The sequence below is a fragment of the Emydura macquarii genome, unplaced genomic scaffold (genome assembly GCF_026122565.2).
Source record: "Emydura macquarii macquarii isolate MOO-44397 ecotype Brisbane River unplaced genomic scaffold, CSIRO-AGI_Emac_v2 contig_1790, whole genome shotgun sequence".
In the NCBI taxonomy this organism is placed as follows: Eukaryota; Metazoa; Chordata; order Testudines; family Chelidae; genus Emydura; species Emydura macquarii.
In genome coordinates, this window is record NW_027131927.1 from 4,877,394 (window position 1) to 4,892,342 (window position 14,949).

At 47.7% G+C, this 14,949-nt stretch overlaps 1 protein-coding gene across 3 annotated transcripts in view; it reads left to right on the top strand.

Moving 5' to 3' along the window:
* Nucleotides 1–6,370: 6,370 nt before the first annotated feature.
* SUPT5H (SPT5 homolog, DSIF elongation factor subunit) overlaps nucleotides 6,371–14,949 on the top strand; it is a 32,254-nt gene continuing 23,675 nt past the window's right edge. For 2 of the 3 annotated variants that reach the window (XM_067556763.1, XM_067556765.1), the window contains exons 1-4: nucleotides 6,371–6,506; nucleotides 11,379–11,511; nucleotides 12,298–12,457; nucleotides 13,989–14,054. In XM_067556763.1, coding sequence (XP_067412864.1) covers nucleotides 11,431–11,511; nucleotides 12,298–12,457; nucleotides 13,989–14,054 — 307 coding nt within the window. In that variant the 5' untranslated portion in view covers nucleotides 6,371–6,506; nucleotides 11,379–11,430. Of the gene's footprint in view, nucleotides 6,507–6,929; nucleotides 7,016–11,378; nucleotides 11,512–12,297; nucleotides 12,458–13,988; nucleotides 14,055–14,949 lie in introns of those variants that run through there. The other variant, XM_067556764.1, reaches the window with a different exon arrangement.

A 14,949-nucleotide genomic window follows, 5' to 3' on the forward strand; every position in this document is an offset into this window, starting at 1 on the left:
CTTTTAAATGTTCACTTCAGCCTTTTTAAAATATCCATTTACTGCAGAATAATTCAAGTCTGTATGTACTTTCTATAATTATTGTTTGTGAAACCACTCCACTGGCCATTTTATCTGTTAATTTTACCCACTTTCAATATATTTGTAAAAACCCTATTTTAAGTATAAGAAGCCACACTGTGAAATGTAGTATACCTACATAATTGTGAAAGACACAGGCAAAAATGAAATAATGTTTGCTTTAAAAATAATATGTGAATTCTTCAGCTAGGAGTTGGCACTGAGTGATTGAAGTGTGAATGGCTGAGCAATTGAGTTGGGTGATTGAACAAGTGGTCTGAGTAAGGGATGTCAAAACAGAGGAAGAAAACACCAGCCTCACCTAAAAGGGAGGAAGAAAGGAGTGAAGATAATAACTTTTACCACTTAACTGGTCGAAGAGGAGCTCATCCTGATAACTTTGGAGTCAGCCTACTTCGAAGAACAAAGTCTGATCAGGCTTGCAACAATGTGGGTGATTAAGGATCACATCAAATGCAGATGCAGGATGACGGAGCAAAAACCCATAGACTTACATGGGGTCTTTTCCCTATAAAATGGGACAGAAAGATGAAGGCTGGAGGTTTGGGTCTACATCACCACACCAGCCAGGAGTACCGATGCGCATCGGCAGAACCTTGCTCCTCACCCTCATGCTACAGACACCTGGCCAGTGACTACCATGAGCACCAAGATGCTGGTAACTATAACATCTGTGAGACCCCTATGTATGTTTGTCTGTCTCCCTGTCTGTGTATGCCTGTCAGTGTGTGTGAGTATGAATGAAAATACCAATTGAAACGTGTCAACGAAGTATATTTTGTTAACAAGAATCTCTGTAATTGTAGTATTGATACAATGTTGATACTGTTTTCCTAGTATTTCTATTATTGATACTATTTCACTAAGTAAAGAACAATATTGATGTTGTTACAGTGTTGATACTTTTTTATTGATACTATTTACCAAATTTCTGTATTCACAATAAACGTGGCTGGCTGCCTCATACCCTTAAAAAGATCCTGTGATATTTGTTATTTGAATAACACTGCGAGTGTCAGATGCTTTAGAGGGAATGAACAGAACAGGGCAATTTATAGAGGGATCCATCTCCTGTCAACCAGTCCCAGCTTCTGGCAGTCAGAGGTTTAGGGACACCCAGACCATGGGGTTACTTCCCTGATCATCTTGGCTAATAACCACTGATGGACCTATCCTCCAGGAACATACCTAGTTCTGTTTTGAACCTAATTATACTTTTGCCCTTCACAACATCCCCTGGCAATGAGTTCCACAGGTTGATTGTGCATTGTGTGAAGAAACACTTCCTTGTGTTTGATTTAAACCTGCTGCCTATTAATTTTATCAGGTGACTACTAGTTCTTGTATTATGTGATGGGGTAAATAACACTTCCCTTCTCCACATTGTTCACGATTTTAGAGACCTCTATCATACCACTCCCCCTCCCCGCTTAGCTGTCTCTTTTCTAAGATTAACAGTTACAGTCTTTTTAATCTATCCTTATATGGAAGCTGTTCCATGCTCCTAATCATTTTCATTGCCCTTTTCTGCATCTTTTTCAATTCTAATATATATATTTTTGAGATGGGGTGACCAGATCTGCACACAGTATTCAAGATGTGGACATACCATAGATTTATATAATGACATTATGACATTTTCTGCCAATTTAACTATCCCTTTCCTAATGGTTCCTAACATTCTGTTAGCTTTTATGACTGCTGCTGCACATTGAGTGGATATTTTCAGAGAACTATCCACAATGACTCCAAGATCTCTTTCTTGAGTGGTAACAGCTAATTTAGACCCCATCATTTTGTATGAATAGTTGGGATTATGTTTTCCAATGTGAATTACTTTGCACTTTTCTACAGTGAATTTCATCTGCCATTTTGTTGCTCAGTCACCCAATATTGTGAGATCCCCTTATAACTCTTCATGGTCTGCGTTGGACTTAACTATCTTGAGTAATTTTTCATTGTCTGCTAATTTTGCCACCTCACAGTTTACGCATTTTTCCAGATCATTTATGAATATGTTGAACAGCACAGGTCCCAGGATGGATCCTTGGGGGACCTGCTATTTACCTCTCTCCACTGTGAAAACTGACCATTCATTCCTACCCTTTGATTCATGTATTTTAACCAGATATTGATCCAGGAGAGGACCTTCCCTCTTATCCCATGATGCTTACTTTGTTTAAGAGCATTTAGTGAGGGACCTTGTCAAAAGCTTTCCAAAAGTCCAAGTACACTATATCCACTGGATCACCCTTGTACACATGCTTGTTGACTCGCTCAAAGAATTCTAATAGATTGGTGAGGCATGATTTTGCTTAACAGGAGCCGTGTTGACTCTTCCCCAACATATTGTGCTCATTTATGTGTTTGATAATTCTGTTTACTATAGTTTCACCCAATTGGCATAGTACTGAAGTTAGGCTCATTGGCCTGAAATTGTCAGGATCGCCCCTGGAGCCTTTTTAGAAAATTGGCATCACATTAGCTACCTCCAGTTATCTGGCACAGAAGCTGATTTAGTGACAGGTTACATAGTGCAGTTATTCGTTCTGCAATTTCATACTTCAGTTCCTTCCTTCCATCCTTGGTGGAATCAGTGATGGATATCCTGGACAGCCCTCTCCCCCATCAAGGTGGATTCCTTTGGGTCTATATTTTCTGAGCTTTGGATAAAATCATATATGGAGTGGGGAAGGAGACTGTGGGAATTTAACCCCACATGGGAAGAAATTCTCTAACAGTTCATTCCAGAGAAACTACTTTTCACTGTTCTGCCAACCACGCTGATGAACAGCTGCCCCATCTGTGCTTCCATCCATCCATGAATGGATGAGCCTCCATGCCTGTGCCTTCATGCTGTTAAGATTTTTATTCCATGGAGGCAGTGAAGTCTGGATCTGGGGAATCACAGCTCTGAAGCGGGAGCGAATGGGTTGTTTTTTATTTTTAAGGACAATTAGTCTTTATTCTAGCACCTGACCTAAGTGACAGAGGAGGAGAAGGACCTGGGCGTATTGGTTGATCACAGGATGACTATGAGCCGCCAACGTGATGTGGCCGTGAAAAAAGCTAATGCCTTCCTAGGATGCGTCAGGTGAGGTATTTCCAGTAGAGATAGGGAGGTGTTAGTACCATTATACAAGGCACTGGTCAGAACTCATCTGGAATACTATGTGCAGTTCTGGTCTCCCATGTTTAAGAAAGATGAATTCAAATTGGAACAGGTGCAGATAAGGGCTGCTAGGATGATCCGAGGAATGGAAAACCTGCTTTATGAGAGGAGACTCAAAGAGCTTGACTTATTTAGCCTAACTAAAAGAAGGCTGAGGGGAGACATGACTGCTCTCTGTAAATACATCAGAAGGATAATACCAGGGAGAGGAATTATTTAAGTTCAGCCTCAATGTGGACACAAGGACAAATGGATATAAACTGGACATCAGGAAGTTTAGACTTGAAATTAGACATAGGTTTCTAACCATGAGGGGAATGAAGTTCTGGCACAGCCTTCCAAGGGGAGCAGTGGGGGTAAGAAACCTAGCTGCCTTCAAGACTGAGCTTGATCAGTTATGGAGGTGATGATCTGATAGGACAGCCTAGTTTGGCGATTGACTGATCTTAGATTACTAGTGGTAAATATGCCCAATGGCTTGTGAAGGGATGTTAGATGGGTGGGTTCTGAGTTATTACAGAGAATTCTTTCTGGGTGTCTGGCTGGTGAGTCTTGCCCACATGCTCAGGGTTTAACTGATCACCATATTTGGGGTCGAGAAGGAATTTTCCCCCAGGGCAGATTGGCAGAAGCCCTGGGGTTTTTTCACCTTCCTCTGGAGCATGGGGCACCGCTCACTTGCTGGTGGATTCTCTGTACTTTGAAGTCTTTAAATTATTTGAGGACTTCAGTAACTCAGTCTCAGGTTAGGGATCTATTACAGGAGTGGATGGGTGAAGTTCAGTGGCCTGTGTAGTGCAGGAGGTCAGACTAGATGATCATAATGGTCCCTTCTGACCTTATAGTCTATGACTCTATGAACTCAGAACTAATGTTCCAACTTCGGAAAGAATCTATCTCCAAAGTGGCCAGACATGAGTAGTCAAGTCGGATAAAAAGGCTAACACAGCTTATGTACACTTTTACAACAGATGACACTGACTTAGAGAACTGCCAGATCTAGGAACTGGTGACCATGTTCATGTCAAATTGGATGGAGGAAAATGATGGACAACTTCAGCAGTCATAAAGAAAAAGAATCCAGCTTCCAAATCGTATGTGATTGAGACTGACAGCGGAGAGTTCAACAGAAATTGTAGACATCTACAGTTTCTTCCTAATGTAACCCTTCCCTTCTGCCAGTCAGAGTCGGCAGCAGCAAGGGCCGGGTCTAATATCTAGGGGTTCCTTTTCGACCGTACAATAAAAAACCGGCTCGAGACCCCACCCAGTAACCTGGGACCATCACACATCACGCCTCTAGAGGCAATACTTCCCCTCTCACAAGCACAGAGACTAAGTGTAGGAAAGAAACTTTTAATAAAAGGGGAAAAGTAACCCGGCATTAACTTGGGAAAATGCCGCAAGCAAGATTCACAAGCATAAAACCAGGAGCAAAACACCCACTCCAGAATATGCTGGGCAGTTTCCATTTGCCTCAGTTTCTTAAGTCCAGCAACCAGAAGTTCCTTTAATGTGCCCCTCCCCTCACAGCACCCCACTGACAGTTGTTCTTAGTCAATGCAGACCTAGAGTTCAGAGTTGCAGCTGCAGAGTTCATCTTAGACCCTGGTTGGGGTGATGGCAGGAGGAAAGAAGGCCCTTGGCTTGCTCCACTGTCCGGCCACTACGCCAGCTGCTCCCCGGTCCACTGGCCATCCTGCCAGCCTTCACCGATGCACACCATCACCTTTTGCAGCCATCTGCTTCTCTACTGTGACTTCTGCTGGTCAGTCCCTTGGGGTTCCACCCAGCTTATAGTGATTGTTGGCTCTCAGTGATTCTCAGCTCTCAATGGGGAACTTGATTGTTGACGCAGGCTGGGCAGAAAACGCTGTTCCACAACAAGTGATTTCAGTTCTAGTGATCACTTAACAAAACAAAAGATTTCTAATGGAGCCTTAATTAGCCCTATCTTTGAACAGAAGGGAGGGGCCAGTTAAACCATGCCTAGGACTCTAGACACTAGAAAAGTAAGTCGACATAAAGTAGACTTTCAGCCACCACTATAATTACAGTGGTGGCTGATGTACACGCTGCTTGGATTGACAGAGTACGTCCTCACTAGGAGCACTTCCACCGACCTAAGGGGCAGTGTGGGGAGTTGAGAGAGATGGGTCTCTCAGCTCCCTGCCGGGAGCCCACCCCTGCAGCAGCTGCCACGTCCGACCTGGTTTCAGCTTACAGCTGGGAGCCGGGAGGCAGCCCCCCCCCCACACACATCCTGCCTGGTTCCAGCATGCAGCAGGGAGCTGGGCTGCAGCCGCCTCGGTCCTGGCTTGCAGCTGGGAATTGGGCAGCAGCTACCCGCGTCCTGGGAAGCCGGGCTCCAGCTGCCCGCGTCCTGGCTAGCAGTGGGTGGCAGCCACCCGCCACCGTGTCCCCTCTGGTCCAGGCTGCTCATGCTCCAGCTGCTCATGGGTCCCAGGAGCCGGGAACCAGCTGCCCCGGCTTGCAGCAGCCTGGAGCAGGAAGCTGCTGCCACGGCTTTCTTGTCAATTTCAGGGCTCCCTGGAGCCCTAAAATTGACCAGAATCTGAGGCTGCATTGCCCAAGCTCTGCCCACAAACGCCCTGCACCTCTGCCCGGGTGGTTTTATTATGTCAAAAACCGGCAGTTTTTGGGTGTCGGTGGGGGATTAATAGCAGTGTGTACACCAGCACTCCTGTGGACAAAACTCTCTACCCCCTTAAGGCCCGCTTGGCGCTTCCCGCCTCTTCAAGACCCCTCCCCCCACTGCCTCTGAGCTCCTCCACCCCCTGCTCCCTCCTCTGGGCTTCCCCTCTGGGCCTGCCCCTCTAATGCCCCCGCTCCGCTCCTCCCAGGACCTGCCCCTCTAATCCCCCCCCCCCTTCGAGTGCCCCCCTTTGGAGCCTCTGCCCCTTTAAAGCCCTTTCTGTCTTTTAATCCCTCCCGGACACTTGGCTTCCTTTTGTCACGTGATTCCGGGGAGGTCTCCCCGCTGTTTGTCATCCGGCACGTGACGTCCCCCCTCCTCCCCTCACGTGACCATGCCTCGCTTCCGTCTCCCTCCTCCCTTCCTCCATCGCCACGTGACTCCCCCTGGCCGGTCTGGTCTCGCGAGGTTTTGGGGGCGCCGCCTGGCCTGGCCTGGCAGGGTAGGGTTGGTAGCGCCGCCGGCCCGGGGGCTGGACAGGCCACAGCCGGGGAAGCGGAGCCGCCGGAGGGAGCAGCCCGAGGAGTCCGCAGGCCGGTGAGGGACCCGCTCGCTGCGGTCTGGACCCCCGGGGCCTACACGGGCCGTGAGGGGCCCTGACTTATGATCCCGGGGGGGAGGGGCCGCAAGGGGCCCTGACCTGTGTCCCCGGGAGGAGGGGCCGCGACCTGTGTCCCCTGGGAGGAGGGGCTGCGGCCTGTGGACACCCCCCCCCACCAGGGAAGGGAGAGAGTTGGGGCGCTGCTCTTGCAAAAGAAACCGCCCCTCATTCCGGGCTGTGTGAGCGGGAGCGTTGTCAGCAAGACCTGAGAAGTGATTTTTCCGCTCCACTCCGCGCTGATCAGGCCTCAGCTGGAGTCTTGTGTCCTGTTCTGGGCGCCACGTTTCAGGAAAGATGTGGACAAATTGGAGAAAGTCCAGAGAAGAGCAACAGAAATGATTAAAGATCTAGAAAACATGAGCGATGAGGGAAGGTTGACAAGATGGGGTGTGTTTAGTCTGCAGAGGAGAAGACGGAGGGCCTTATGATAACAGTTGTCAAGGAGGTAAAAGGTTGTTACAAGGAGGGGGAGGTAAATTATTCTTCTTAATCTCTGAGGACAGGACAAGAAGCAATGGGCTTAAATTGCAGCAAGGACGGTTTAAGTTGTACATTAGGAAAAGCTTCCTAACTGTCAGGGTAGTTAAGCACTGGAATAAATTGCCTGGAGGGGTTGTGGAATCTCCATTATTGGACATTTTTAAGAGCAGGTTGGACAGACACCTGTCAGAGGTGGTCTAGATCATACCTGGTCCTGCCTTAAGTACAGGGGACTGGATTAGATGACCTCTCAAGGTTTCTTCTAGTCCTGTGATTGGTCTGCCTGGTCAGTAACCTTTGACTTGGGGGCCTGATCTGAGCAGTGGGGATAGGGACCCACTGACCTGTGACCTCTGACCCCATCCCTCTCATCTTAACGTGCAACCTCTGACTCCTGCATGCACATATTGACTTGTGATTTGTGGCCTCTGACCCAAGCAATTCAGATTGTAATTCCAGCCAGCCTTGACTTTGATTTCTGACCCCAGCCTTCCTCCCACCTTAACCTTTGACTTGAAAGGACTGATGAATGCGTCCCCTTGATCTGCACTATCCGATTTCAGATCTGGGGGAGCTGGGCTTACTGTCATGGGAGAGGATTCATATTTCTGGCCTGGGGAGTCCATAACCTTTGCTCTGTAAGTACATGAAGGGAGGCAGGTTTCAGAAGCTCCCATCAAGTTCTAGGACATTTGAGCTGTAATTTGGAATATGGTGCGTTCAGGATCCCCTGAGCTCCGTGGTTATAGTCATTGCCCAGGAAATTCTAAAGTGGTGGCTTCCTCTTCCACATGCACATCTGGCCTTGGAATTTTAGGGCAGGCAGGTAAGATGATTCCTGGCTTTCTTTGGGCCATCTCCTTCCTGCAGCAGGAAGTGTGGAACCCTGGCAGTTTGTGCTGAGGTCCATCTGCCATGGTTAGAAAATGTTGTCATGCGAGGGGCTCTTGATGCTGCTGTAGTGCCGAGAGTCTCGTGTGTGTGGTTGGGTCTGCATTGGGTTGTTCTAACTCTTTCTCTAATTGCGTATTCTGGGTTATGTAGTCAGGTAATTCTAATAGAGCCATTTAATCTCTTTCTGTAGGATATCTGTCAGGGAAATACAGTAAAAGAAAGGAACATAAATTAAAATTCCCTTTCCTTACAGTTATCTGTAATTTTGCCCCATCTCCCACCTGTTTATCCTTTTTACTTCCAGTTCATCTGACTCTTTCTACCCATCTTCATATCATTTTTCTCCTTTCCGTTTTCTTATCTACAGTAACCATGCCCCAGCACTCCTCGTAACTGGAGCGTTGTCCCTTTCTAGTGTAGTTCCATTCTGCCTCCTTCAAAAAAACAAAACAAAACCAAGCTTGCGGTTTCAACTGGGTGTAGTGCTGTTCTTCACTTCCTGCCCTGAACTGTTATGTGGGGCTGCTGTGTGGTTCCCACTACCGTGTTGCACATCTCACACTGGCCTATTTCACTGGCAAGGGAAGTGCTCATGTGTATAGCTGGTGTATTGGTATGTAAAGTATTGGGGGATCTTTTAACATGTGGCACGGTATGTTTGACGACGTTCTCATCTGTGTCACCCTCGATTTCTCTCCACCATTCCCTACAATTGCCTCTTGCAATCCTTCTTGCATTCTGTCTTAATATAGGCCCTGATCTGAAAGCTTTGCTTTGGGGACTTGAGCAGACACTTGAGTTTACATGTGTGGAGCAACTTGCAAGATTGGAACATGGATTGTAAACCCTTCAGAGCAGGCACTGGTCTGTACAGTGCTAAACATGATGGGGTCTGGTTGGGGTTGCTGAATGCTACTGTACTGCAAATAATCAAGTAGCTATTAAAATTACTTTTTCCTGTAAGGAAATGGATTTATTTTCCTCCTACAAAACAGTGTGGCTAACTTGTAGAAAATCTGCAAGAGCAGTGCAAATGTTACACGACTTAGTTATCAACAAACACCTACATATGCCGAAACTACTGAATAAAGGTTATAACTTCTGTTACCGGCTCATGTCATTTAATTACATTGACAAATTTGCTTGCCAAGCCAAATGTATTTGGTTCACCCCAGGACAGCTGGATAATCTAGGCTGTACTTTATTTAGAAGTCAGGAAATGGTCTGCTTGACAGTAGTGCTTCATATTGATCTTGCAGTGTTGTTTGGGCTGTCAAACGATTTAAAAAAATCACAATTAATCGCAAGATTAAGAAAAGTCACAATCACAGTTTTAATCGCACTGTTAAACAATAATAGAATACCAATTTAAATTTATTATGAATATTTTTGGATGTTTTTCTACATTTTCAAATGTATTGATTTCAATTCCAACACAAAATACAAAGTGTACAGTGCTGACTTTATATTATTATTTTTGTTATACATATTTATACTGTAAAAATATAAACCAAAGAAATATTTGTCAATTAACCTCATCCAAGTACTGTATTGCAATCTCTTTATCCTGAAAGTGCAATTTACAAATGTAGAATTATTTTATATAACTGCACTCAAAAACAAAACAATGTAAAATTTAGAGCCTCGGTGACATTGTAAATAAGAAACGGGCAGCATTATCTCCCGTAAATGTAAACAAACTTGTTTGTCTTAGCGATCAGTTGAACAAGGAGTAGGACTGAGTGGACTTGGCTGAGGTGAATCGAAAAAATACTATGTCTTGGTTTTTTTACAGTGCAAATATTTGTAATAAAAATAATAAATTGAAACTGTACACTTTGTATTCTGTGTTGTAATTAAAATCAATATATTTGAAAATGTAGAAAAACATCCAAAAATATTCATAATAAATTTAAATTGGTATTCTATTGTTTAACAGTGCGATTAAAACTGATTAAGCATGACTATTTTTTATCTAGTTAATTTGTTTTGTGTTAATTTCATGCATTAACTGCTATTAATTGACAGCCCTAAGTGTTATATTGAATCAATATGAAATTCTCAGTTCATTAAAGGCCTGATCCAAAGCCTGTTTGAAGTAATTTGGTTTCTGTTAACTGCAGTGAGTTTGGATCAGGCCCTGAGGCCTGCAAAGACTTTATGTCCATGCTTACTCTTTAAGCACATGATTTCAATGGGACTACAGAGTAGAACTACTCATATGCTAAAAGTGAAACGTGCGTGCAGAGTTACGGCTCGATCATGTGGTGAGTCCTGAGTGGGTGCTTCCCTCTGTCCTCATGAAGCCCCACTGATTTCAGGGGAGTTGGTCTGTATCTAAAGTACTTATGTGGTTCCCACACCCTAGTATTTTGCCTCCTGGCAATTTTTAGGATATTTAGCCTCGCACCCCCGTGGGAGGCAGGGAGGCATTATCCCCATTTTACAGCTGGGGAGCTGAAGCACAGAGACATTAACAAGCACACACAGGTAGGCTACAGCAGAACAAGGAACTGAAGCTAAGTTTCCAAAGTCCTATATAGAGCCTATTGTGGTAGTCATGTTACCATGTGCAACAAGAAGCACTGCAGACTCTCAAAATCAGGGATTTACAAGTGCTAATTTCAAGCTGTAGAAGGACTTGAACATGTGTCAGTTTTCCATTTGGTGTCATTCCTTTGCAACCCAACTAGCACCCAACCAGTGTTGTTGCCAAGAATCAACTTTCCACTGTCTAGCACGAGGACAGAATTAAACACTATGTGATTAATTCTTTCTAGGCATTACAGAATCTTTATATTAATACAGAAAAGGCAAACTGCAACTTTTGCCAAATTGCTACATGGGTGGGTCCTTTTGTGTATATGATATTAATAATTATTCTTTGCTTGTAATGTCCTGTCCAGCTCCACTTGTTGTCTCTTGTCTTACTCAATGGATTTTAATTCACTGTCTTGGCTCAGTTGACAGTAGGAGTCTACAGCATTTGGCAGAGGCTTCGTTTTTATCATGTTTCATCTACCATGAATAAAAAGGGGATTATTTTTTGTTGCTACTGGACATACAGACCCTCTGGCTCTCTCTAGCTGCCCAAGATTGCTCTGTGCCTCAATTTCCCATCTGTAAAATGAGGATGATATTTCCCTATCTTATTGGGGTGTTGTGAGGACAAATGTTTTGTAAGGTGCTTGGATACTAGAGTGATGGAGGTCTTATAAATACCCACAGCTGATTGATCTTCAGTCAAACACTTTAACCTGAATGTGCCTTTGTTTCCCCATCTATAAAACAGGAATAATATGTGGCTTGCAGGGGTAGTTGGGTGGACTCATTGATGCCTGTACAGTGCTCTGAGATCTCTGGGTTGAAGGTGCAGAAGGAAGGGGGGAGTCCATTTAAGGACCTCTCTTTGAGAGCATCCTCTGTTCTTGTAGGTATTTCTCCAGAGGAAGTTCCATCCCCATAGCATAGAAGAGCCCTGCAAAGATGTCGGATAGCGAAGACAGCAACTTCTCCGAGGATGAGAGTGAGCGGAGCAGCGAGGCGGAGGAGGTAGAGGAGAATGAGGTGAGGCTGAAGGAGAGCTGTGGCCACTGTCTAGAGGACTGTGTGTGTGTGTGTGGGGGGAAGGGGGAGTTATACACACTTGAAATACAGTGTGTCCCAAATGTTTCTCTAATCTAACATTTAAAAAAAAAACAACCCAAGAACCAAGATAGGGACAGAATGGTTCAGGGAATTGGAACCAGGATAGGGCACTGAACTGGGAGTTAGTTTTATTCCCAGCTATGTTGTGTGACTCGAGGCAAGTCACCTCCTCTCTGTGCCGCATTTTCCCCATATGTGAAAGGAGGAGAAGGATATTTCTCCACCGTTTTTTAAAGAAGTTGGAGATCTGCACGTGAAAAGATCTCTAGGTGCCAGAGCTCGCCAGTTCTAGTCCAACCCCTCTTGGTAACAGAGGCAAACTGCCATCTGGTGTCTGATTGATTGAAATGAGTTTGACGCATGCCCATCCAGTAGGGCAGGTGACCATGTCACGAATCACCTGCCCGGTTGTCCTCCTCATGGCTGCTCTCGGCAGAGTGGTCACAGACTGAATAGACCTCGGCTGAATTGAGTGAACTCTGCCCTAGTGGTGCCGACTCCGTGGCTGGGTTAGGCGGATTGCAAGGCAGGGGTGGGAAGCAAGGGTCACCCTTACCGCCCTTCCCCTTCCTTGTGGGTGCTGCCTGCTTGCTCTCATGGGGACAGCTCTAAAGAAGGGACAAATCTATTCCTGGGGGATCTGTCCAGTGAGTCTGGGGCCAGCCTTGGCTCTGTAACTGATCATCTTCCCTCTGCAATGCCCAGGCAGAGGAGGAGCGTGCCAGTGTAGGGGGCAGCGAGAAGGAGGAGGCTGAAGAGGAGGAAGAAGAGGAGGAAGAGGAATACGATGAGGAGGAAGAGGAGGATGATGATGACCGGCCGCCAAAGAAGCCCAGACATGGAGGGTTCATCTTGGATGAGGCTGGTGAGGAACCTCCAGGGCTCTGTGTGTGTTACACTGAGGCCTCCAGGGACACCGAGGGTGGGGCAGCTGCCCCTCCTGCAGTGTGATTGGTAGGAACAGTGGGATCTGGGAGTCAGGACTTCTGGGTTCTTCTCCTGGCCCTGGGAGGGGAGTTGGAACTCGACATTAGAGCAGGGGAATGGGGGGATCAGGACCCCTCATTCCCAGCCGTTCCGTTCCGTAGCTGGGTGACCTTGGGATCCAGTCACTTTCCTTCTGTGTGCCTCGGTTTCTCCTGTATTGAAATGGGTATAAAACACTTTCCTATCCCCTGGGAAATGGATGGGTTAGGATGGAGGTTCCCAAGCATTTTCCTATGAGGCCCACCTCTTCAGCTGCAGTAGGCACTGTGGCCCACTGTCAACAGGCACCCATCAGGGAGGGGGCACCACAGGGCATGCACGGTTCCTCACCTTAGCAGGGACCAGGGCCAGCGAGAGGGCGAAGGGGCCAGGCGGGTGCCACAGCTAGCCCCCGTCAACACCTTCTGCCTCAGCAACACGCTGAGTGCCTTGAGCTCATCACCTGGCAGCTGTGCGGTCACCCACCCAGCCTCCTGGTGCACCTCATGGGCACCCCCTGCCCGGGAACGAGGGAAGGCCTCGGGAGCTGCCAGAGCCAGGCAGAAGCAGGTGCTTGGGCTGGGCCTGGCAGTTACCTGTGAGGGTCCCGATCACAGCATTGTCCAGGTGGAAACAGAGTGACACTGCCAAGCCCTTGTCCCGGGGGGAGGAGAAGCGGGAGGGGGCGCTGTGGGGCCAATGCTACAGGGGGCCTGATAGCCACAGATTGTGGGGTGCGGCGGCTCGGAGCAGGAATGGCCGCGAGCCCTCCAGCTGCCTTGGAAGCTGCTGCCTTTTGGGGCCAGCCCCTTCTCCTCACCCACCGCCCCTCTGTTGCCTGGCGGGGGCTCTGGGCTCCTCCGGCTCCAGGCGGGCGCCACTGCTGGCTGCCGCTTTGCCAACATATACAGTTGGGGGGGGGGATGCCTCCCTATACCCCCCCCAAACTCCACCCATGGTGGACCACCTGGGACTGATGAGCTGTGGCCCGCATTTTAGGAACCCCTTGGTTAGGAGGCTCCCTGTTTGCAAAGTGCTCTGAGATCAGGGTGTGAATGGGGCTAGAGAAGCACTAAGCAAGTGCTAACTAGGAGCAACTGTATAGATACCTTCCCCATATCCTCTGTGAGAACCCTGGGGGTGGGGAGGGTCAGAGAAGATCCAGACCTGTCAGCTGAATGCTGTTCCCCAGGCCATGGCTTCTGCGACTGGATTTCATCTGCCTGTGCATAACTCCAGACACCGAGGGCTTCAGGAATTTCAGTCCGAATTCTCTCTGTCTTCCTATCCTTTGGGCCAGTGGTCGCAGAATGGCTGGGGTTTCTTTTAGGCAGCTTCTGGGCCATCGCTTCCCCTCTGGCATCTCTGGCCAGCTGTTGCATGGATCCCATTTAACTGAGCAAGTCTGTTGTTCTCTCTCTTTCCCGCAGATGTGGACGATGAATACGAAGATGAGGACCAGTGGGAGGACGGAGCGGAGGACATTCTGGAGAAAGGTAAGGCTGTGCCCTCCTGTATTCCTCCTTGAGAGGATCAGCTGGGGATTCGGTGCAACCCTGGGGCATTTCCCCTGCCTTCAGCTAGCTCTAGAGCAATATTGCTCTGACCTGAGGAAATCGGGGTCTGGTCTTAAGCCTCCCCAATGCAAGGCAGGATGGGATTTTAGCAGCACTCTCCAGTATAGACATTCCAGGGGTGACGTTCCCAGGGCCGGTCCTTGATTCCCTGGCTGAGCTCTTCTTTGCCACCATCTCCAGCGTGGATTTAGCAGCCAGAATCTGTCCATCTACTAGTTGAGAATAATGCTCCCATTCCCATGGGGAGCAGTGAGTGGCTGCCATTTAGCCAGGGACCTGCCATCCTCAAGCTGAGTTGCAAGTCTGGGATGAAAATGACCAGACCCCTGCTGCAGGGAGAATTGGGGAGAGGGCGGCGCAGCACATCCTGTCCATGTCTCCCAACCCCAGTGCCATGCGCTCAGTCCTGACGTTGCTTTGCTCCTTGTCTTTTCACTCCTACGCATGCTCCTCCCTACCAGTTAACAGGAAAGAACGCACTTTGACTCCTTTTGATTTCCTTTTGCTAGGCCCATACAGAGGGCAGCGGGAACGCTGGCACGCAAAGCCCTGTAAGCCACTAGCTGTGGCTGGTGGGAGAGGGGCCTTCAAATCACATCGCTGCTGGGAATCTCCAGCTTTTTAGCTGTCACTTAAAGGCTGCTCTGCTGCCTGGTTCCTGACACGTCCCCTCCCATCAGAAGGGAGATCTGCCGCCTTTCCAAGATGCGGGGTGGTCTAGAGGTTATGAGATAAAGTGGAGTCAGGACACTTGAGTTCCAGCCCTAGTTCTAGGAGTGATGCACACAGGTGGGGCTGGGGCAGGACTCCTGGG